This window comes from Thalassophryne amazonica, chromosome 7 (assembly GCF_902500255.1).
Source record: "Thalassophryne amazonica chromosome 7, fThaAma1.1, whole genome shotgun sequence".
Taxonomy (NCBI): Eukaryota; Metazoa; Chordata; class Actinopteri; order Batrachoidiformes; family Batrachoididae; genus Thalassophryne; species Thalassophryne amazonica.
In genome coordinates this window covers 99,950,854-99,976,632 of record NC_047109.1, presented here as the reverse complement: position 1 = coordinate 99,976,632, position 25,779 = coordinate 99,950,854, and the positions used below count along the sequence as shown (strand labels likewise).

The window sequence follows — 25,779 nt, the reverse complement described above, 5'->3', positions numbered from 1 at the left end:
CATGTTTCACTATTATGTGAGGTCTTTGTGTGACTGACATAATTATTCAAGCATTCAAAAGCCATTCCTACCTCCACACAACTCCAAACAGCAACAGAAAGTTTCTTGACAGTTCTTGTTGCTGAACAAAACCGCGTCTCCCTAACTGGATAGAGTTGTAACATAATCACACATGCGCTGCTCTAGCGCAACTTGGAAATCCCCATTCAGAATTTTTCTTCATCTTTGTGTGTTCATTCACTGATGGGCTGATGGTTAGGGTGGCCAGATGGCACTGTTATTGACAGTCCGGCTTCAGTTTTGAAATGCGTGTTTGAAACATACATTTTAAAACATGCATTTCAAAACTGAAGCTGGACTGCAATACAATGCCAGAAACCATCTCAATTTGTGGCAAAAAGGAGGACATCTGGCCACCCTAGTGATGGAAAAAAAATGCATTCAATCAACACACAGCTGACAACCAGCACATATAACTGGTGTAGCTGTTGCAGTGCCAGTATCAAGGTTGCACACTCTCTTTTGACTCTTTGGTGCCACCACTGGCAAACTTAACCGCTCCAGACATTGATCCTACAAACTACATGTGGATCCTTTTCCTTCTTTTTACGAGGCTGATTCACTTAAAACTGAGCTATAATGAAAAATGCAGCATGTTGGCAGCAGAGAGGCATCTGGAGTATCCTCAGAGATCAGTGTACTGAGCATCCTCATCAGCTGCTGAATCATCCATTCATCTGCTGCTGCAGTAACACTGACCCCCAAAGAAATACAAATCATAAAAAGAGAGTGTGTGTACAGCAGCATTTTATCTTTAAATATGTAATAGAAATATTGCATTGAAGGACATCTCGAGGAACTCCACAGAGACCAAGATGAAGCAAACACAGCCTTCATGCTCAGTGGCTTTAAAAAAAGAAGCAAAAAAACAAAATATGAAGTGCTCTCTCTTGTGCATACGGGCTCACTCTGACAATCTGGCCGCAAAGGCTCCACTCTCTAATCATAACTGAGTGGCAAGTAAAGGCACACGAGCCAAACTGGTAGTGTGTCCTCAAGGAGCACTTACAAAGACCACAACAGCTTGTCTAATCCATCACTCTACATTGGTGCTAAAGCCAGCTTTCCACTGTCTCCATTTCTTAGTGCTTCTGTGTCATCATCAGTCTGTCTGATAAAGAAAACAGTCCAGCTCACCATTCTTGGCACTTTGGATTTTTGAAGACAGGTTTTTACGCCTATAAATGTTTGACTAAGCAACCTTTACACAAAAGGCTATACCAGCACCGCAGAGAGGGCGCCAGTGGACCTCAGTCTGCAGTTCATCTCCACCTTAAAGACACTAACCACACGTTTGAGGACAAGGAAGTTAAAATCTTAGCCAGAGAGAAGAAATGGTTTGAGAGAGGGGTCAGTGAGGCATTCTATGTGAAACAGCTGAAACCCAGCCTTAACCGGGGAGGGGGTCTGAGACACACTTTGTGCCCTGTTTACAATGGGGTACTCAGGTCAAAGCAGTTTCAGTCTTTTGTTCATGGTAATGAGTCATTCACGTCATCAGGAGAGTCGTCAAGGGAGCCATCAGCAGAGGCGTCCGTCCATCATTAGGAGGGACAGCTGCCCTGTCATTAGGAGGGTGCTAACTAGAGCACAATAGGTGCTAATTAGAGCTATTGTTTAGTCACTAGCCCTATAGCAATCTGCCTCTCGGTAGGAGGGGTCTGGTTAGGTTTAAAACTCCAGCTTTTGTGGCTTCTGTTTATTCTTCTCTACAAGAGTCAAGACAGAAGTCAGACTACCAGAGCAAGAATTTTAGCTGTGGAAGCTTCTGCGATTTGAAGCGAAACGTCCTTGCGTCAAGCAACCCAGTCCAGTCGAAAATTCAAGCTTCTCTACTATGGAAACCACCTGGACAACTGAGAGCCTACACAGAAACAATAAATATGTTTAAAATCAACAATCAGAAATTTCAATAAAATGTCCAAAATTACTGAGCAATACAGTGAAATGCAATAATAAAATAAAGTTAAATACAGACAAAACATGTATGTGACATTGTTATTGGCACAAATTGATGAATTTACTATAAATGTTCACTTGCAGGGTAGTGTGCTGTGAACAAGATATAAAAAAAATGGCTGTATGGATTTTCATCAGGCTTGGTGGGATATTACTTGGGAAAGATATCTCAAGACGACTAACTTGTATTGTAATTCATTATTATCAGGTTGTCCTAAAAGTTAGTCGTAGCACGGGCCGGGGTGGAGGATTAGCAGCAATCTTCCATTCCAGCTTATTAATTAATCCAAAACCCAGACAGAGCTTTAATTCATTTGAAAGCTTGTCTCTTAGTCTTGTCCATCCAAATTGGAAGTCCCAAAAACCAGTTTTATTTGTTATTATCTATCGTCCACCTGGTCGTTACTGTGAGTTTCTCTGTGAATTTTCAGACCTTTTGTCTGACTTAGTGCTTAGCTCAGATAAGATAATTATAGTGGGCGATTTTAACATCCACACAGATGCTGAGAATGACAGCCTCAACACTGCATTTAATCTATTATTAGACTCTATTGGCTTTGCTCAAAAAGTAAATGAGTCCACCCACCACTTTAATCATATCTTAGATCTTGTTCTGACTTATGGTATGGAAATAGAAGACTTAACAGTATTCCCTGAAAACTCCCTTCTGTCTGATCATTTCTTAATAACATTTACATTTACTCTGATGGACTACCCAGCAGTGGGGAATAAGTTTCATTACACTAGAAGTCTTTCAGAAAGCGCTGTAACTAGGTTTAAGGATATGATTCCTTCTTTATGTTCTCTAATGCCATATACCAACACAGTGCAGAGTAGCTACCTAAACTCTGTAAGGGAGATAGAGTATCTCGTCAATAGTTTTACATCCTCATTGAAGACAACTTTGGATGCTGTAGCTCCTCTGAAAAAGAGAGCTTTAAATCAGAAGTGTCTGACTCCGTGGTATAACTCACAAACTCGTAGCTTAAAGCAGATAACCCGTAAGTTGGAGAGGAAATGGCGTCTCACTAATTTAGAAGATCTTCACTTAGCCTGGAAAAAGAGTCTGTTGCTCTATAAAAAAAGCCCTCCGTAAAGCTAGGACATCTTTCTACTCATCACTAATTGAAGAAAATAAGAACAACCCCAGGTTTCTTTTCAGCACTGTAGCCAGGCTGACAAAGAGTCAGAGCTCTATTGAGCTGAGTATTCCATTAACTTTAACTAGTAATGACTTCATGACTTTCTTTGCTAACAAAATTTTAACTATTAGAGAAAAAATTACTCATAACCATCCCAAAGACGTATCGTTATCTTTGGCTGCTTTCAGTGATGCCGGTATTTGGTTAGACTCTTTCTCTCCGATTGTTCTGTCTGAGTTATTCTCATTAGTTACTTCATCCAAACCATCAACATGTTTATTAGACCCCATTCCTACCAGGCTGCTCAAGGAAGCCCTACCATTATTTAATGCTTCGATCTTAAATATGATCAATCTATCTTTGTTAGTTGGCTATGTACCACAGGCTTTTAAGGTGGCAGTAATTAAACCATTACTTAAAAAGCCATCACTTGACCCAGCTATCTTAGCTAATTATAGGCCAATCTCCAACCTTCCTTTTCTCTCAAAAATTCTTGAAAGGGTAGTTGTAAAACAGCTAACTGATCATCTGCAGAGGAATGGTCTATTTGAAGAGTTTCAGTCAGGTTTTAGAATTCATCATAGTACAGAAACAGCATTAGTGAAGGTTACAAATGATCTTCTTATGGCCTCGGACAGTGGACTCATCTCTGTGCTTGTTCTGTTAGACCTCAGTGCTGCTTTTGATACTGTTGACCATAAAATTTTATTACAGAGATTAGAGCATGCCATAGGTATTAAAGGCACTGCGCTGCGGTGGTTTGAATCATATTTGTCTAATAGATTACAATTTGTTCATGTAAATGGGGAATCTTCTTCACAGACTAAAGTTAATTATGGAGTTCCACAAGGTTCTGTGCTAGGACCAATTTTATTCACTTTATACATGCTTCCCTTAGGCAGTATTATTAGACGGTATTGCTTAAATTTTCATTGTTACGCAGATGATACCCAGCTTTATCTATCCATGAAGCCAGAAGACACACACCAATTAGCTAAACTGCAGGATTGTCTTACAGACATAAAGACATGGATGACCTCTAATTTCCTGCTTTTAAACTCAGATAAAACTGAAGTTATTGTACTTGGCCCCACAAATCTTAGAAACATGGTGTCTAACCAGATCCTTACTCTGGATGGCATTACCCTGACCTCTAGTAATACTGTGAGAAATCTTGGAGTCATTTTTGATCAGGATATGTCATTCAAAGCGCATATTAAACAAATATGTAGGACTGCTTTTTTGCATTTACGCAATATCTCTAAAATCAGAAAGGTCTTGTCTCAGAGTGATGCTGAAAAACTAATTCATGCATTTATTTCCTCTAGGCTGGACTATTGTAATTCATTATTATCAGGTTGTCCTAAAAGTTCCCTAAAAAGCCTTCAGTTAATTCAAAATGCTGCAGCTAGAGTACTGACGGGGACTAGAAGGAGAGAGCATATCTCACCCATATTGGCCTCTCTTCATTGGCTTCCTGTTAATTCTAGAATAGAATTTAAAATTCTTCTTCTTACTTATAAGGTTTTGAATAATCAGGTCCCATCTTATCTTAGGGACCTCGTAGTACCATATCACCCCAATAGAGCGCTTCGCTCTCAGACTGCAGGCTTACTTGTAGTTCCTAGGGTTTGTAAGAGTAGAATGGGAGGCAGAGCCTTCAGCTTTCAGGCTCCTCTCCTGTGGAACCAGCTCCCAATTCAGATCAGGGAGACAGACACCCTCTCTACTTTTAAGATTAGGCTTAAAACTTTCCTTTTTGCTAAAGCTTATAGTTAGGGCTGGACCATCCCTTAGTTATGCTGCTATAGACGTAGACTGCTGGGGGGTTCCCATGATGCACTGTTTCTTTCTCTTTTTGCTCTGTATGCACCACTCTGCATTTAATCATTAGTGATCGATCTCTGCTCCCCTCCACAGCATGTCTTTTTCTTGGTTCTCTCCCTCAGCCCCAACCAGTCCCAGCAGAAGACTGCCCCTCCCTGAGCCTGGTTCTGCTGGAGGTTTCTTCCTGTTAAAAGGGAGTTTTTCCTTCCCACTGTAGCCAAGTGCTTGCTCACAGGGGGTCGTTTTGACCGTTGGGGTTTTACATAATTATTGTATGGCCTTGCCTTACAATATAAAGCGCCTTGGGGCAACTGTTTGTTGTGATTTGGCGCTATATAAAAAAATTGATTGATTGATAAATGGGGAGTCTTCTTCACAGACTAAGGTTAATTATGGAGTTCCACAAGGTTCTGTGCTAGGACCAATTTTATTCACTTTATACATGCTTCCTTTAGGCAGTGTTATTAGAAAGCATTGCTTAAATTTTCACTGTTACGCAGATGATACCCAGCTTTATCTATCCATGAAGCCAGAGGAAACACACCAATTAGTTAAACTGCAGGAATGTCTTTCAGACATAAAGACATGGATGACCTCTAATTTCCTGCTTTTAAATTCAGATAAAACTGAAGTTATTGTACTTGGCCCCACAAATCTCAGAAACATGGTGTCTAACCAGATCCTTACTCTGGATGGCATTACCCTGACCTCCAGTAATACTGTGAGAAATCTTGGAGTCACTGATAACCAGATATGTCATTCATTGCGCATATTAAGCAAATATGTAGGACTGCTTTTTTGCATTTGTGCAATATCTCTAAAATTAGAAAGGTCTTGTCTCACAGTGATGCTGAAAAGCTAATTCATGCATTTATTTCTTCTAGGCTGGACTACTGTAATTCATTATTATCAGGTTGTCCTAAAAGTTAATTGAAAAGCCTTCAGTTAATTCAAAATGCTGCAGCTAGAGTACTGACGGGGACTAGAAGAAGAGAGCATATTTCACCCATATTGGCTTCTCTTCATTGGCTCCCTGTTCATTTCAGAATAGAATTTAAAATTCTTCTTCTTACTTATAAGGTTTTGAATAATCAGGTCCCATCTTATCTTAGGGACCTCATAGTATGATATCACCCAATAGAGCGCTTCACTCTCAGACTGCAGGCTTACTTGTAGTTCCTAGGGTTTGTAAGAGTAGAATGGGAGGCAGAGCCTTCAGCTTTCAGGCTCCTCTCCTGTGGAACCAGCTCCCAATTCAGATTAGGGAGACAGACACCCTCTCTACTTTTAAGATTAAGCTTAAAACTTTCCTTTTTGCTAAAGCTTATAGTTAGGGTTGGATCAGGTGACCCTGAACCATCCCTTAGTTATGCTGCTATAGACTTAGACTGCTGGGGGGTTCCCATGATGCACTGAGTGTTTCTTTCTCTTTTTGCTCTGTATGCACCACTCATTTAATCATTGGTGATTGATCTCTGCTGTCTTCCACAGCATGTCTTTTTCCTGATTCTCTCCCCTCAGCCCCAACCAGTCCCAGCAGAAGAATGCCCCTCCCTGAGCCTGGTTCTGCTGGAGGTTTCTTCCTGTTAAAAGGGAGTTTTCCTTCACACTGTTGCCAAGTGCTTGCTCATAGGGGGTCGTTTTGACCGTTGGGGTTTTTCTGTAATTATTGTATGGCTTTTGCCTTACAATATAAAGCGCCTTGGGGCGACTGTTTGTTGTGATTTGGCGCTATATAAATAAAATTGATTTGATTTGATAAATAAGTGTCTTTTCACTAAAAAAAAAGTACAAGTTTGCATGTACACGCTGTCTTTTAAAGCACACACACTGTCGATCATAATGCATTGCAGCAATTCATTGACTTTCTGATTTACCTCTTCTGCTCTTCTCTTGAGCTGCTGCACATTGAAAGTAAATGATGTTTTTTTTCTCCAGCCACACTGGCAGCCAGCCCGCCTCCTTCTGCTGAGGGAGGGCGGACCATAGACATTATATATGTAGACACCTCATAACTTGCTGCAACGTAATCCAGCACTGCTGCCATATTGGACTGGTCTCTTCACAATGGGCTAGCACCGGAGTCAATGGAGAGTAAGCAAATATGCCAGTATTTTGTGCTGCTTACAGTTGCAATTATATCATCAAGTTTAATCGAATATAGGTAAATGTGCGTGCATGCATGCATGGGCTGGGTGCCCATGGGTGCATGTATGTGGGTTAAAAGTGCTATACTGTCAAATCTCATTGAATCTAGTGTGTGTATTGGTGTATGCAAGGGTATTTGTGTATAGAGGTAGTGTATTTATGTAAATACATGTTGATATGTATAATGCAAGGTGTGTGTTTATATAGGTATATATGATCTCAAAATTTTTTTATTTATTCTTGTCTGCATAGTCGAAAATAAAACATGTGAAAGGGGGTAGAAAATATAAGTTTTACTTCATTCTACTCCCTTTGAGTAATGTACGGATTTTCAAAGATGAATGTGCGCAATGTATAAATGTTTTTAACTTGCTCAATAAAGTATTCATCAATAACTCGCGCAGTATAGAAACCAGATCACATGGGATTACCTTTCACAAATAAAACTGAACAATATTTTTGGGTATTTTACCATTTGTAATATTATGTCATCGTAAGAAATGTTACTTACATGTAACGTCATTACAGCAGGAACTGGTACTCTCTCTCTCATTAGCTGTGTTTCCATCCAACTCCTATCGCAACTGTTAAGCGAGTTTTCATTAATACGGCAAAAGGGAGCGTGCATTTGTACACATTTCCATCTACTTGTTATGCACTTTTGTTTCACAATTCTTTGGAATTGAGAACCATCATTTTATGCTTCAGTCATTTGTGGTGTCTGTATTTCATTTATTTCAGAGTTACAGAGTGCCAGCACACGCAAGAAGCTGTGCAAAACAGTTCTTTTTCAAGGGTTTTAACTCTCCAACCCCAGCTGCAAGCCTAACAAGGTAGTTTAAGACCCTGGAATGACCTGGAACTTTCTTTTCCTGGCCTTGAAAAAAATGTTCATCTTTGTAACAAAACCTGGTGAGCAAAGCAGAGTTAATTAAAGTGATGTCCTCTGTGTGTGTGTGTGTGTGTGTGTGTGTGTGTGTGCGTGCGCGCGCACGTGCGTGTGAGAGAGAGAGAGAAAAAAAATTCAAATGAACAATCCAAACTTGTTTCTTTAGTGAATTATAAAATGAATTTATACATTTATCTATATGCCATACCATATGTCTTTGTTAAAGTTCATAAGACAAAGTCTTTCAGCATTAAATTATGTATTTTTAATGTGTGACAGCATCCTATATCATAACTGAATCTCTGCTGTTTCTAACAAACCAAACCGTGGGAAAATTGGGTAAAGATTTGGGGAGTTATGAATTATTGTAGTTGGGGATACACCTTCCTCAGTACAAATGCACTGGGGGCAACAGGGACCAATCCAAGATGGCAGCCAGCTGATACGCCGGCTCCAATAGGCAGCGGCAGTCCATGAGGCATCTGTTATGTGCCGACGTGGGTTGAGGAGCGGACCTGCGTCTGACTGAACCCAGCGCTAAATAACCAGAAAGCGGTTCCAAAAAACAAAACAATTTTATTATCCCCCTCTTGTGCAATACTCGGTGTACAACATAAAAGTGCGTTTGTCTGGTGGAGTGAAGGACGGCGCGCTCTCCAGCGCCCAAAGGGATCGAAGCCCGGCGCTTCTGGACTCACATTCACCGCCAAACACCCCCCAGGTGGACACGACAAACTGACTCTGTGAAGGATAGAAGAGGTGAGGTAAGTCAACAGCTACAACTAATATCCTTCAAAGGCACACACTATCAGCAACACATTCAGGTCTGAATTTAAGCTTTATGTAAATGAGCAGCTTCTCACAACAGGTGGAGGATCATCAGTCCGCACGCCACGGCCGTGAGAAGCGAGCTGCACAATTCTCATCAATGTTCAAATACACTGCGTAACAAAATACCAAATTACTATTAACACTTATTCAGACAATCAATCACCTCTGATGTGTGCTGACAGCATGTGTCCCTCACCCGTCCTCCTTGACAGGCACGATGTGTCAAACCCAGGCGCGGTCCTCAGCGTCTCACAAACGAACGTCACAAGGTCGAGTTCCCGGCCATTCTGCTTGAATCACTCATGGCTTAAATGCAGAACGCCATCTCATTATCTGCTTCAGCTGAAAGTCTTTAAGTTTGCACGTGAGCATCATCCACAGGTGCTGCAAATCATGCTGATGAGGGTGAAGGACTCTTCTGCCAGCACCTTCCCCACAGACAAAAACCAGTTTGCATACCACCTGGAGAGCAAAGAAAAGAAAAGAACACCAAAATATCCAGCCAAACCCCCCAACACACAACAGCATCTGTGTATATAACGTCTATGGGGTGGAGGGGCAGAGTTCTTTACGATTTGCAAAATGCCTATCAGGCTAGAATTTAAGTTTGATTTTATGGTTTACAAACAGTTTTGACCATTTGGTCTTACTCGCTATGCCAGTAAATGTTAGCGGACTGAAAGTTAGCGGAACTACATTTAGTGGAAGCTAATTACTCCGCTGACGGTTTTTAAAATTAGCTGAAAATGAAAAAGTTAGCTTTGCTGATTAGCGGTTAGCGGAACTGTGCCCACCACTGCACGCGAGGTACAGAGAGGCACATAGAGGTGCCTTAGTAGCGGATACATGATAGCTTAACACGTGGATCATTCTTCAAATAATCGCTGACACACCCATGCGTGTCTCATTATTCATGGATTATTTTTCAGTGGAACCGAGGCTTACCCCCCCCCCTTTCCTCTTACTAGAGTCCCTTTTTCTATTGGGATGGTGTGCTGTGTGGCCTACTATGTCGATAGCTTCATCCGGCATGCACCCAAGAAGTCAAGTCTCTGTGATTAACAAACTGCAACAGTCCTGAACAGTGGTGGCTCGTGGTGATATTGGGTGAGTGGGCTAAGAAATGCAATGATTGCGATGGTGTCACTATGTTGGCCTCGTCTACACGGATATGGGTTTAGGTGTATTGGCAAAAGTTTGTATCGTACTGGCATTTCATCCACATGGAACCGACGAGTCCCAGAGTGGATAAATCTGAAAACACCACCTTTATGTATTTGTGTGAACAAGCCATACTGAACTTTTTTAAAACTATGAGGTCATAGTACCACCTCTCTTACCTCAGCCACTCAATGGACAATATGTTGTTGTTGTTAACAGGGTAATTTAACATGCTTTTGTTTTTGTCTTGGTGGATCATTCATGGGATTTATTTTCATTGCTAGCAGAATGCTGAAGAGATGAAGAATGCCTGTGGTGAATGCCCGCAGTATAAAATGACAGCCGACTGCAGCTCATCCATGAATAAGCCAAGATTAACAACATTACCTCTCTAGTAATGGATTTCATCAGGCGAATACATGGTATGACTGCACAGTATGATAGACACATGCTTATTTGTTTCCGTAAGCCACTGATATTTTGTCTCATTTCCACAGACTGTATGTCCCTCTAGTTCCATGCTCTGTGCAGGAGGTGTGGCCAGACCCTCAGTGCAGGAGGTGTGGCCACACCCCTGGGTCTGTTGTCTGTTTCTGAGGCGAAAAGAGGAAACAGCGAACCAGGCAGTTAAAGAGAGTGAACAGATTATTTCAAATAGCAAATTACCAGCCTACAACAGGGTAGGAATTTGGTGACCAACTGTATTAAATTCCTGGGTATGCTAAACTTGATTTGCATTGTCCCACTCCACCCAGATATACATAAATGAGTGAGTATTGGCCTTGGGTGGGATAAATAACCTATGATGGACTGGTGTCCCATCCATGGGGATTCGTAGACTCTTATCCACTTCACACTACAGAATCCAGGGATAAGCACCTGCACTAATTAGTTCTCATGGCGTATATTGGACTTCTTATTAAATCACAGCAAACATTTGTGTCATTCCACATTCTGTGAGTATCTCAGGTCAGGTCATGTCTGGATGCATGCACTGGTGCTGAATGTCACTGCATCCACCACATTACGGACCTGCCCTGGGTCCTGACCAGCAACCACCTAGGCAGACCGTGGGTGCCATCATCACCACCTCCAGAAAGTAGTCATCTATCTGTTTGGACATCACCAGTGCCTTTTCCTTTTGCTGCAATCCTCAACAATGAGGCATATGTGTGCTGGATCATGCCCAAGGGAGCATGTCACACGGTCAAAATGTTGTTGCTGATGTTCCCTTACAATGTAAGTAGCAACTCACATCTGAGTCTCACTAAGCAACAGTTCATTGACAAAAAGTAATTTTATTGCAATCAAAGGATTATCTGAAGAAACCTTATATCAAAGACATCCAGTTGTCAATTATCTGGATAAATAGAAATTAATTTATTCCACTTTTATGTAATTAAAAAGCCTACATCACCCACACATTTATTCCACTAGCAGAGTAAACCTTCACAATAAAATACTAAAAGAATACGAGGGTAGGCTGAAAAGTTCTAAGGCTCACCAAGAAGGAGAAATGCCATTTCAATAAAACTTGGCATGCATTAAGTTTAACTCTTCTGATGACTAACTGTATTATTTTCTTCCAGCTTGTGAGGTAGTTTGTGGTTCATAGCCAAGTTTGAAAGTTTGTGGTAGAGGGAAATGGCAAAAATGGACAAAATCTGGCATCGCGGTGTGATTAAGTACCTGCATGAGAAGGGGTTAAAGCCCAAGGACATTCATGCGGATATGGTTGCTACATTAGGGGATGAAACTCCCTCCATATCTACAGTGCAGAAGTGGGCAGCTGAATTTAAGAGGGGCAGAGAGAGCCTTGAAGACGACCCAAGGTCTGGGCGGCCTGCAACAGCCATAACCCAGAAAAACATTGACCTTGTTCATGAAATGGTGATGGACGACAGACGATCGATGATTAATCAGCTAGGAGATGCTGTGGGAATATCCCGTGAGAGAATTGAACACATTCTGCATGAAGAACTTGGAATGTCAAAGGTGTCAGCTTGGTGGGTGCCACATCTTCTGACGCCTGATCAGAAATGCACCAGGCTAGTCATGTCGAAGGCAAACTTGGCGCAATTTGAAGAGGATCCAACCAATTACATGAAACATTTTCTTACTCAGGATGAGTGAGAATACATTTCAAACCAGGGTTGGTGGCCAAGTGATTAGTGCACTTGGTTTCAGTGGGGGAAGATTTCCGGTTCAGACCCCACCCTTGTCACATTTCTCCATGTACTGTGGAGATGCATCAGGAAGGGCATCCAGTGTAAAACCTGTGCCAGTTCAATATGCAGGTTCACCTTGGATTTGCTGTGGGGACCCCGAGTGCAAACAAGGGAGCAGTCAAAGGGACTTACTGATTTATTTTAAACGCAATTTTTACTGAACAAATATCTCAGCTGATGAGTTAATAGAGCTTTGGAACAGTAGACGTTTCCCATCATGCACTGAGGTCGGAGGTTGGTTGAGTGACTGCAGTGCCAAATAAAATCCGACACAGCATGAGGTTGTCAATGTAGACACAAAGTCTGAATCAGACAGAACTCTAACTGGCATTCATCGTGTAATTATGGAGCTGATCGATTCTGCACAAGCCTGACTCATTCTAGTGAGTATAAATGGTTGTAATACAGGCATACCTTTACATCATTCATGAGGTTCGTTTGTGTGCTATTCTTACCCGAGTCCTGCCAGATCAGACACCAGGTTACCAAGGGCAGCAGCTGCAGACAATTAAAGAGAATCATGATTACACAATAGGACTGCAATTTGTTTGCATTTAAAACACACAACAGAGATGGACTGATTTCCTAAAAAAAAACAAAACAAAAAAAACAAAGACTACCCATAGTAATTCTCACATTACAGGTTAGTATGAGTAATCTTTTAATATTCTGAAAGGCCCCCAAATAGCCATATTCTGACTCTGTCTAACTCCCCGGCCAACCCCTAAATGGCTAAAAAGGTAGAGCGTGAGCAGAACAGTGTGACCTGGGAACACAAATGAAGCCCAAATATGCTCCATCTCAGAATTACAAAACAGTTTCAAGCGAATAAGCTAACCTTGGTTCAGCTGTTTTATTAGCATGTGCTTTGTGGTCTGGTTGGCTTAGGTGTGGGTATTAAAAATTATGACTGGCCTATTGCCTCAGTGGAGATAACCTCACCAAGTTCCCAATACCTGCTAATTTGTGCCAATGGTGCTAATATACAATTTAAAAATATACTGTAATTTCACTTAACGGAAATACTGAGGAACAGACTTCTTAGATGGTCCATTGTACAATTAACTGTTCAGCAAACCATATTTTCTTAGATATTTGTAATAAAATGTTCAGAAAAGACAAACATAGAGGAGTCCATAGCAGACACAGCTCACCAGTGGACAGCTTTCAATCAAGCAAACATGCCCCTAATTATTCATACATTTATGGCTTAAAATATTTTTATTCTTAAAATTAATTATGAATTTTTATTCTCTTTCTTATGAATAGTTTTTATTTTTTATCTGTTTTATTCTTTTACTTCTGTTTTTTTTTAATGTATTTTATTTTTTTTATTAATTTTTAAAAATTATTTATTTAAATTTTATGTTGAATTGTTCCGTGTGAGGCGCCTTGAGATGGCTTTTCTTGTGATTTGGCACATTATAAGCTAATTAAATTGAAATTGAATTAATTGAAAATAGCTTGTTCCAATGAGTGATATAAAAAATTCACCCCATATAATTGCCATGATCGGGAAAACTAGCTAAGAAACCAAACATTTAATTTGCACCAGGCTGTAAACATGTTTATTAGGGTGGTTTAATCTATACTAAAAGTACTCAATTGCAAAAGTACAAATAGCAAGAGTGCCATCTTCAACTCTTCCACTCATCCTGTCTATGGCTGATGCTGAGACTCTGATTCACGCATTTGTGTCTTCTAGATTGGATTATTGTAATGCTTTATTCTCTGGCCTGCCGCAGTCTAGCATTCGAGGACTTCAGTTGGTGCAGAATGCTGCTGCCAGAATTTTGACACAAAGTAGAAGGTTTGACCACATTACTCCCATTCTGGCATCCCTTCATTGGCTACCGGTTTCTGCCAGATTGGATTTTAAAGTTTTATTGTTGGTTTATAAAACTGTTCATAGACTGGCGCCTTCCTACTTGGCGGACTTGGTTAAGCCCTACGTACCTGCGAGGCCTTTGCGTTCGCAGGGCGCAGGGCTTCTGTGTGTTCCGAGGATGAACAAAAAGTCTGTGGGGTATAGAGCCTTCTCCTACCGTGGTCCGGCTCTTTGGAATGATCTACCTGCTGTTATTCGGCAGTCTGACATGGTGGAGATTTATAAATCAAGACTGAAGACCCACTTTTTTAGACTGTCTTATCATTCATTTTTTAATCTGTTTGCAGAGGTGTCAAGTAACGAAGTACAAATACTTCGTTACTGTACTTAAGTACACTTTTTAGGTATCTATACTTTACTCCATTACTTATTTTTCTGCCTACTTCTGACTTCTACTTATTACATTTTCACACAAATATCTGTACTTTCTATTCCTTACATTTTTAAAACAAACAGCCGCGTTACTCTTGGCTTCAGCGCCGGTGGATGTACGCTGACGCCTCAGCGCACATCCACCGGAAGCCCGAGGCGTCAGCGCAGTTCCCCCGGCGCGGCTCCACCTGAAGCCCGAGGTGCCAGCGCAGTTCCACCGGCGTGGCTTTACCGAGGTGCCAGCGCGGATTTATCTGACCATGGGTCCGAAGAAGGCACTGACGGCGGAGGAGGGAGACGATATCAAGAAGTCCCTGGACTTTTTGTCTGAGGAAATCTCTGTTGTTAAAATGCAGCAGAAATCCATTATGGAGCTGGTGGAAGAAGTGAAGGCTCTCCAGATCCAGAATGCCGAGAAAGACCGGCGTCTGGTGCACCTGGAGAACCGTGTTGCGGAGTTGGAATAGTACACAAGGATGAACGACGTTATTATTACAGGAATTCATATTAAACCTCGATCCTACGCATGGGCGGTGTCAGAAGACAGCGGAGGGGAGGCCAGTGAGCAGGAGGCCAGCTCAGTGGAACAACAGGTGGCTGACTTCCTGCAATCTAAAGGTATTCAAATGGACTGTAATAACATTGAAGCGTGCCACCCCTGCCCAGGAGAGAGGATGGAGACAAGCGAGCTGTTATAATGAGGTTTGTCAACAGAAAACAGAAATGGCATTGTTAAAACAGGGACAGAAACTCAAAGGAACAAACGTATTCATCAATGAATATCTGACCAAAAAGAAACGCAGACATCCCAGGAAAGCTTGTCTCTTAAAAAAGCAGGGAAAAATTCAACAGACATGGACATCCAACTGCAAACATTCATCAAACTGAACGGAACACCAGAACAAGCGAAGGTTATGGTAATCAGGAACATCGAGGAACTGGACAAATACAACCAATAAGGTATGAGGACACAAACACATCACAACACCATGACACAGTCCAGAGGAACCTATTCATCTACTACATCATCTACATCTGGAGACAAGAAGGATATAACTCACAGGATTGCTGATCATGGAAAACTAGAACTGAGAACATTTAAATACACAGACCACAATGTACTGGACTTGGAGCACGATATAGACCCGGGCAATAATTTCTTCTCAAATATTAATGACAGTTGTTGCTATTATACAGATGAACAGTTTAATCAGATCATTAAAACGGATAACAAATTATCAATAATCCATTTCAACAGCAGAAGTCTGTATGCAAACTTTAACATTAAAGAATATTTAAGTCAATTAAAAAAAATACTTAACATAATTGCTATATCAGAAACATGGATCAATGAAGATAAAGGAATGGATTTTGAGCCAATCGAAGCAGTGGTTCGCAGATTGAAGCAATGCTTCGACCTACTGTTTCATTTATTCTTTCTTTCTTTCTTTCGCTTAATTTTCCCCCGCTAAAACCCTAAAGAGCATACTTCTGTGAGTATTATTTACCTTTTCTATGTTAAACCGACCTGTTATGGTCTTCTGAAACAGTTGATAGATGTATTTTATAACTTAAAAACGGGAGCGACGCTAACGTGTTAGCATGTCTATGGCATTTTCAATGTTAAAAGTTAGTATGAAGCAGTTCCAGCTGTCTTCACGTTCGGGTGCATTTGTTTGTAATATTTCTTAAATGTATTTTTGTTTATATATTAATAATCTAATGATAATTATTATATACAATTTCAAAGAAAGAGACAAAAAGAACCTGAATAGAAACACAACAGAAAATAAAATATAAAAGCAACTAACAATGAACATACATACGAGGTCTATTAGAAAAGTATCCAACCTTATTATTTTTTTCAAAAACCATATGGATTTGAATTTTGTGTGATTACATCAGACATGCTTGAACCCTCGTGGGCATGCGAGAGTTTTTTCACGCCTGTCGGTTACGTCATTCGCCTGTGGGCAGTCTTTGAGTGAGGAGTCGTCCACCCGCTCGTTGATTTTTTTCATTGTTTAGGAATGGCTCAGAGACTGTTGCTTTGTTTGATAAAAATTTTTTCAAAACTGTAAGGCACAACTGAGTGGACACCATTCAATAAATTCAGCTGCTTTTCGGTAAAAATTTTAACGGCTGATGAGAGATTTTGGTCTGGTAGTGTCGCTTTAAGGACGGTCCACGGCGCCTGACGGCGATCCTGCGCTTCGAGGCGGCAGGCGTCTCGCCGTTTCAAGTTGAAAACTTCCACATTTCAGGCTCTGTTGACGCAGTAAGTCGTCAGAGAACAGAGAACTTTCAGAAGAAGTCGGCATGAGGAGTTTATTCGACATTCCATTGTTAACGGTCATTTTGTAATGAAAGAACGTGCGGGCAGAGTCGCATGTCGGGCTGGACCCGACCGCGGGGGGTCGCGGCAGGAAAAAACACCTCCGTTGGAAATCTTAACGGGCAAGTTGGAACATGCCCAAGCTGTTAAACAATTTCTCAGTTACTCACTTGTTGAAAGCCATTAAAAGCCGCCTGAATTCTACAAATGGGTTTTCAACACGGAGGTGTTTTTCCTGTCGCGGCGCACACAGATTTGCGAGTCGTCACGGAAACGACTCGGCGAATTTGCGCGTACGTCTTTCATTAAAAATGTCCTTAAACAGTGGAATGTCCGCATAAATTCCTCATGCCGGCATCTTCTGAATCTTCTCTGTTCTCTCACAACGTCCTGGGTCAACAGAGCCTTAAATTAGGATGATTTCAGCTCGAAACAGGCCGACGACAGCGCCTGGAAGCGCTGCAGGACGTCCCGCTCCGTGGGAAGTCCTTACACCGACAGAAACACCCCATAATCTCTCATCAGCCGTTAAACTTTTTCACAGAAAACAGCTTAATTTCTCGAATAGGTCCACTCGGATATTCCTCACAGGTCCAGAAAAATTTTGATAAAGCAACGCGCGGCCGTCTCGAGCAGCGTGTGAAACAAAGGAATTCAGCCGAGAGGGCGGACCACATCTCACTCAAGGCCTGCCCACAGGGAAATGACGTCACCGACACGCGTGAAAAAACTCACGCATGCGCACGAGGGATCAAGCATGATTGGTGTAATCGCATGTCATCAAATCCATATAGTTAAAAAAAAATAAAAGGGTCGGTTTATTATCTAAGAGACCTCGTACATACAGAAATAATGTTTCCTGTGAACACCTAGTGACTCTTACACCTCCATTTCATCCCTGTTTTATTTAAGTTTAATGACAGTTTGTTTCGGTCAAACCATATTTTCAGTGTGTTAATTTCTTCAGTGATTCCTCCAGAACTTTCTGCCAAACTAGAAAACTGCTGCATCCTAGTAAGAGCAGAATACTACTGGAATGAATCTGAATAAGGAAAGTGTTTTTTTTTCCTCACTAAATGGATGCTGCACTCACTGCAGTTTATTGTCTGGAATAGTCCCAGATTGCATTTCAGAGCTTCTAGAATTGAAACATTTCGTGCAGGTGGTGTTGGGGGAGGAATTTTGGGTTTGGGGTCTTGGGCCACATGTAGAACGAATCAGTTTTTAAATTAAGCTTTCAATTCATATAGTGGCCTCGACCTTTTTTTTTTTTTTTTTTTTAAGGTTACTTTATACTTTTATACTTTAAGTAGGTTTTGGAGCACATACTTTTTCACTTTTACTAGAGTAAAGAGGTCAAATTGATACTTCAACTTTTACCAGAGTGTTTTTAAACTGCAGTATCTATACTTCTACTTAAGTAACAAATGTGTGTACTTTTGACACCACTGTCTGTGTTTGCTTTGTAATTTCTTTTTATTCTACTGTGTTTTATCTTTTAAATGTGCTTTTCTTGCTTTTAATTTTGATTTTAGATTAATTTGTGTTGTTGTGAATTATGTAAAGCGCATTGGGGCGACTTTGTCGTGATTTGGCGCTATATAAATTAATAAATTGAAATTGATTCCACTGGTTACAAAAATGAAAGCTGGCCAAAGACAAGAAGCCACGTGTCTCATTTAAGTGTTGTTTGGGGATGAAGCTACGAGTTCCAAGTCTGAAGGAGATGAAGAACCAGTGCTTTGTATCACCTTACTACAGTCAGAGACAGCCAGCCGTGACGCAGTTTTACTGTTGGTAATAACAATGAAAGATGGCCAAAGAAAAAGTCAGAGCAGTGTTAGATATGACGAGATTGCACTGTATCTCATTTAAATGCCATTTGGTGTTGAAGATGTGACTTCCGGGTTAATTAACAGCTTCATAATAAAGCAGGATTCAAGATGACTCAGAAATCCCAACTTGACAATTGTGAAAACTCCACTCACAGGATGAGCTCTGAAAACAATATGGATGCCAGCAGTAACTTAGTCAAGCTTTCCTTTCTTTACAAGGAATACATAAAGACCTGTAACTTGTAAAGTTGTTGTGGATGTGTTTTTTGCACTACGTCAGACAACCTAATATACTGAACGGTTACTTTTATAAAATATGCTACAAAATATGTCCTATATACCTTACAGTTATATTATACCACACCATTCCAACTTTATTTATAAAGCATGTTAAAACAGCCACCTGTACACTACAAACATAATACAGATTAAGATACAATAACATAAAAAGAACCTCAAAATAAAACTAAAATAAAATGATAAAATTAAGTCTTGTTGGTATCAAAAGACAGAGAAAAAAAGATGAGTTTTTAAACGAACTTTAAAAATAACTAATGAAGGTGCCTTCCTAACAACCAGAGGCAAGCCATTCCACAGCTTTAGGAGCACTGGAAGAAAAGGTCCTGTCCCTTCCTGAGCTTCCTTTTGACCTTGACACTATTATGGGGAAAAAAAATCTATCTGTGCTTCTTTCGTTGAATTGAATGGAGTTTACTTGACTAAGCCAATTCAGATTGCAAATTATTTTAACAATTATTTTGTTTATAAGGTTTCTAAACTTTGAGAGAAAATGGATTGTACTGATGACTAACTCAGATGAGCTGATAAAAAAAACTCTATTATGAAGAACAAGTTGTGTAATTTTAATTTCATCAGGTCAATGTTCGACAGGTGGAAATGTTGCTTAGCTCTTTGCTGGTGGATCTGCTGGAATGGACAACTTGGGCAGTAGGCTGTTGAGATTATCTGTTGAACAAATTTCAAAACTTGTCTGTCACATACACAACAAGAGTCTGATGAGTGGTGTGTGTTCAAAACTTTGGAAGAAGGGTAAGATCATTCCATTACCCAAAGATACAAAATCAACATGTTGTGGTCCAAATAGTTGGCCTATTAGCATTCTACCTGCTCTCAGTAAATTATTGGAAAAGATCGTATTAAAGCAAGCGCAAGATTACTTCTCCCACAATTTAACAACAATGTTCCAACATGCTTATAGGTCTGGCCACTCCACCTGTACTGCAATAACACATGTCAGATAGCTGGTGAACATCAATTGATGATTCAATGCTTGTGGGAACAGTACTGCTTGACTTCAGTGCTGCCTCTGATGTGATTGACCATGACATTTTAATTTCCAAGCTTATTAGTTAAGGTTTTAATTTCTCTGCAATTCCGTGGTTTAAGAGCTATCTGTCGGACAGGTCACAAAGAGTTTATTTCAATGGTGCTTTATCTGATAGTAAATCTCTGGACTGTGGAGTCCCCCAGGGGAATTGCCTGGGACCTCTTTTATTTTCAGTTTTTCTTAATGATATGCCGTATGTACTCAGTAAAGCTAAGATGACTATGTTTGCTGATGATTCTACTCTTTATTATGCTGTCCCTACATGTTCAGAGCTTAATCGGGTTCTGTCTTGTGAGATTAGCATATTATATAATTGGATCAAAACAAATAAATGGATCCTTAATACAACCCTGGCAGTAATTATGGAATCACCGGCCTCAGAGAATGTTCATTCAGTTGTTTAATTTTGTAGAAAAAAAGCAGATCACAGACATGACACAAAACTAAAGTCATTTCAAATGTGTTTCTGGCTTTAAGAAACACTATAAGAAATCAAGAAAAAAAAAATTGTGGCAGTCAGTAACGGTTACTTTTTTTAGACCAAGCAGAGGGAAAAAAAATATGGACTCACTCAATTCTGAGGAATAAATTATGGAATCACCCTGTAAATTTTCATCCCCAAAACTAACACCTGCATCAAATCAATCAATCAATCAATTTTTTTTTTATATAGCGCCAAATCACAACAAACAGTTGCCCCAAGGCGCTTTATATTGTAAGGCAAGGCCATACAATAATGATGTAAAACCCCAACGGTCAAAACGACCCCCTGTGAGCAAGCACTTGGCTACAGTGGGAAGGAAAAACTCCCTTTTAACAGGAAGAAACCTCCAGCAGAACCAGCCCAGGGAGGGGCAGTCTTCTGCTGGGACTGGTTGGGGCTGAGGGAGAGAACCAGGAAAAAGACATGCTGTGGAGGGGAGCAGAGATCGATCACTAATGATTAAATGCAGAGTGGTGCATACAGAGCAAAAAGAGAAAGAAACAGTGCATCATGGGAACCCCCCAGCAGTCTACGTCTATAGCAGCATAACTAAGGGATGGTTCAGGGTCACCTGATCCAGCCCTAACTATAAGCTTGAGCAAAAAGGAAAGTTTTAAGCCTAATCTTAAAAGTAGAGAGGGTGTCTGTCTCCCTGATCTGAATTGGGAGCTGGTTCCACAGGAGAGGAGCCTGAAAGCTGAAGGCTCTGCCTCCCATTCTACTCTTACAAACCCTAGGAACTACAAGTAAGCCTGCAGTCTGAGAGCGAAGCGCTCTATTGGGGTGATATGGTACTACGAGGTCCCTAAGATAAGATGGGACCTGATTATTCAAAACCTTATAAGTAAGAAGAATAATTTTAAATTCTATTCTAGATTAACAGGAAGCCAATGAAGAGAGGCCAATATGGGTGAGATATGCTCTCTCCTTCTAGTCCCCGTCAGCACTCTAGCTGCAGCATTTTGAATTAACTGAAGGCTTTTAGGGAACTTTTAGGACAACCTGAGAATAATGAATTACAATAGTCCAGCCTAGAGGAAATAAATGCATGAATTAGTTTTTCAGCATCACTCTGAGACAAGACCTTTCTGATTTTAGAGATATTGCGTAAATGCAAAAAAGCAGTCCTACATATTTGTTTAATATGCGCTTTGAATGACATATCCTGATCAAAAATGACTCCAAGATTTCTCACAGTATTACTAGAGGTCAGGGTAATGCCATCCAGAGTAAGGATCTGGTTAGACACCATGTTTCTAAGATTTGTGGGGCCAAGTACAATAAATTCAGTTTTATCTGAGTTTAAAAGCAGGAAATTAGAGGTCATCCATGTCTTTATGTCTGTAAGACAATCCTGCAGTTCAGCTAATTGGTGTGTGTCGTCTAGCTTCATGGATAGATAAAGCTGGGTATCATCTGCGTAACAATGAAAATTTAAGCAATACCGTCTAATAATACTGCCTAAGGGAAGCATATATAAAGTGAATAAAATTGGTCCTAGCACAGAACCTTGTGGAACTCCATAATTAACTTAGTCTGTGAAGAAGATTCCCCATTTACATGAACAAATTGTAATCTATTAGACAAATATGATTCAAACCACCGCAGCGCAGTGCCTTTAATACCTATGGCATGCTCTAATCTCTGTAATAAAATTTTATGGTCAACAGTATCAAAAGCAGCACTGAGGTCTAACAGAACAAGCACAGAGATGAGTCCACTGTCCGAGGCCATAAGAAGATCATTTGTAACCTTCACTAATGCTGTTTCTGTACTATGATGAATTCTAAAACCTGACTGAAACTCTTCAAATAGACCATTCCTCTGCAGATGATCAGTTAGCTGTTTTACAACTACCCTTTCAAGAATTTTTGAGAGAAAAGGAAGGTTGGAGATTGGCCTATAATTAGCTAAGATAGCTGGGTCAAGTGATGGCTTTTTAAGTAATGGTTTAATTACTGCCACCTTAAAAGCCTGTGGTACATAGCCAACTAACAAAGATAGATTGATCATATTTAAGATCGAAGCATTAAATAATGGTAGGGCTTCCTTGAGCAGCCTGGTAGGAATGGGGTCTAATAAACATGTTGATGGTTTGGATGAAGTAACTAATGAAAATAACTCAGACAGAACAATCGGAGAGATAGAGTCTAACCAAATACCGGCATCACTGAAAGCAGCCAAAGATAACGATACGTCTTTGGGATGGTTATGAGTAATTTTTTCTCTAATAGTTAAAATTTTGTTAGCAAAGAAAGTCATGAACTCATTACTAGTTAAAGTTAATGGAATACTCAGCTCAATAGAGCTCTGACTCTTTGTCAGCCTGGCTACAGTGCTGAAAAGAAACCTGGGGTTGTTCTTATTTTCTTCAATTAGTGATGAGTAGAAAGATGTCCTAGCTTTACGGAGGGCTTTTTTATAGAGCAACAGACTCTTTTTCCAGGCTAAGTGAAGATCTTCTAAATTAGTGAGACGCCATTTCCTCTCCAACTTACGGGTTATCTGCTTTAAGCTACGAGTTTGAGAGTTATACCATGGAGTCAGACACTTTTGATTTAAAGCTCTCTTTTTCAGAGGAGCTACAGCATCCAAAGCTGTCTTCAATGAGGATGTAAAACTATTGACGAGATACTCTATCTCCCTTACAGAGTTTAGGTAGCTACTCTGCACTGTGTTGTTATATGGCATTAGAGAACATAAAGAAGGAATCATATCCTTAAACGTAGTTACAGCGCTTTCTGAAAGACTTCTAGTGTAATGAAACTTATTCCCTACTGCTGGGTAGTCCATCAGAGTAAATGTAATGTTATTAAAAAATGATCAGACAGAAGGGAGTTTCAGGGAATACTGTTAAGTCTTCTATTTCCATACCATAAGTCAGAACAAGATCTAAGATATGATTAAAGTGGTGGGTGGACTCATTTACTTTTTGAGCAAAGCCAATAGAGTCTAATAATAGATTAAATGCAGTGTTGAGGCTGTCATTCTCAGCATCTGTGTGGATGTTAAAATCGCCCACTATAATTATCTTATCTGAGCTAAGCACTAAGTCAGACAAAAGGTCTGAAAATTCACAGAGAAACTCACAGTAACGACCAGGTGGACGATAGATAATAACAAATAAAACTGGTTTTTGGGACTTCCAATTTGGATGGACAAGACTAAGAGACAAGCTTTCAAATGAATTAAAGCTCTGTCTGGGTTTTTGATTAATTAATAAGCTGGAATGGAAGATTGCTGCTAATCCACCGCCCCGGCCCGTGCTACGAGCATTCTGACAGTTAGTGTGACTCGGGGGTGTTGACTCATTTAAACTAACATATTCATCCTGCTGTAACCAGGTTTCTGTTAGGCAGAATAAATCAATATGTTGATCAATTATTATATCATTTACCAACAGGGACTTAGAAGAGAGAGACCTAATGTTTAATAGACCACATTTAACTGTTTTAGGTCTGTGGTGCAGTTGAAGGTGCTATATTATTTTTTCTTTTTGAATTTTTATGCTTAAATAGATTTTTGCTGGTTATTGGTAGTCTGGGAGCAGGCACCGTCTCTACGGGGATGGGGTAATGAGGGGATGGCAGGGGGAGAGAAGCTGCAGAGAGGTGTGTAAGACTACAGCTCTGCTTCCTGGTCCCAACCCTGGATAGTCACAGTTGGAGGATTTAAGAAAATTAGCCAGATTTCTAGAAATGAGAGCTGCTCCATCCAAAGTGGGATGGATGCCGTCTCTCCTAACAAGACCAGGTTTTCCCCAGAAGCTTTGCCAATTATCTATGAAGCCCACCTCATTTTTTGGACACCACTCAGACAGCCAGCAATTCAAGGAGAACATGCGGCTAAACATGTCACTCCCGGTCTGATTGGGGAGGGGCCCAGAGAAAACTACAGAGTCCGACATTGTTTTTGCAAAGTTACACACCGATTTAATGTTAATTTTAGTGACCTCCGATTGGCGTAACCGGGTGTCATTACTGCCGACGTGAATTACAATCTTACCAAATTTACGCTTAGCCTTAGCCAGCAGTTTCAAATGTCCTTCAATGTCGCCTGCTCTGGCCCCCGGAAGACAATTGACTATGGTTGCTGGTGTCGCTAACTTCACATTTCTCAAAACAGAGTCGCCAATAACCAGAGTTTGATCCTCGGCGGGTGTGTCGTCGAGTGGGGAAAAACGGTTAGAAATGTGAACGGGTTGACGGTGTACACGGGGCTTCTGTTTAGCACTACGCTTCCTCCTCACAGTCACCCAGTCGGCCTGCTTTCCCGGCTGCTCGGGATCTGCCAGGGGGGAACTAACGGCGGCTAAGCTACCTTGGTCCGCACCGACTACAGGGGCCTGGCTAGCTGTAGAATTTTCCACGGTGCGGAGCCGAGTCTCCAATTCGCCCAGCCTGGCCTCCAAAGCTACGAATAAGCTACACTTATTACAAGTACCGTTACTGCTAAAGGAGGCCGAGGAATAACTAAACATTTCACACCCAGAGCAGAAAAGTGCGGGAGAGACAGGAGAAGCCGCCATGCTAAATCGGCTAAGAGCTAGTAGCTACGCTAAGCTAGCGGATTCCTAAAAACACGCAAAGTGAATAATGTGTAAATAATTTAGAGGTGATTCAGCAGAAGGAGTGCTTTAGTTAAGGCACGTAAAGATTACACTGGGAAACAAATCGTAATCTAGATAACTAGATCAATCTAACTGCGCAGATTAAACAGCTAACAGATACAGAAAAACACAGCTGTGCTCCGGAACAGGAAGTGATACAATACCGCAGTGAGAGCCAACCACCAGTAGAGGCCAATCTACTGATTGGCCTCAGATCTGAGGCCAATCAGATCTGCTCGTTAGTCTGCATCTAAAAAGGAGTGATCACACCTTGGAGAGCTGTTGCACCAAGTGGATTGACATGAATCATGGCTCCAACACGAGAGATGTCAATTGAAACAAAGGAGAGGATTATCAAACTCTTAAAAGAGGGTAAATCATCACAGTCAGCTGTGTCTAAACTCTGGACCAAATACAAACAACATGGGAAGGTTGTTAATGGCAAACATACTGATAGACCAAGGAAGACATCAAAGCGTTAAGACAGAAAACGTAAAGCTATATGTCTCAAAAATCGAAAATGCACAACAAAACAAATGAGGAACGAATGGGAGGAAACTGGAGTCAATGTCTGTGACCGAACTGTAAGAAACCGCCTAAAGGAAATGGGATTTACATACAGAAAAGCTAAATGAAAGCCATCATTAACACCTAAACAGAAAA

At 40.7% G+C, this 25,779-nt stretch overlaps 1 protein-coding gene across 1 annotated transcript in view; it reads right to left on the bottom strand.

Moving 5' to 3' along the window:
• The window catches only part of LOC117514673 (transmembrane protein 65-like), a 165,103-nt gene that overhangs the window by 21,718 nt on the left and 117,606 nt on the right, over positions 1–25,779 (bottom strand). Inside the window, exon 6 of the mRNA XM_034175242.1 lies at positions 12,701–12,743. Within this exon, the coding sequence (XP_034031133.1) occupies positions 12,701–12,743 (43 nt within the window). The remainder of the gene's footprint in view (positions 1–12,700; positions 12,744–25,779) is intronic.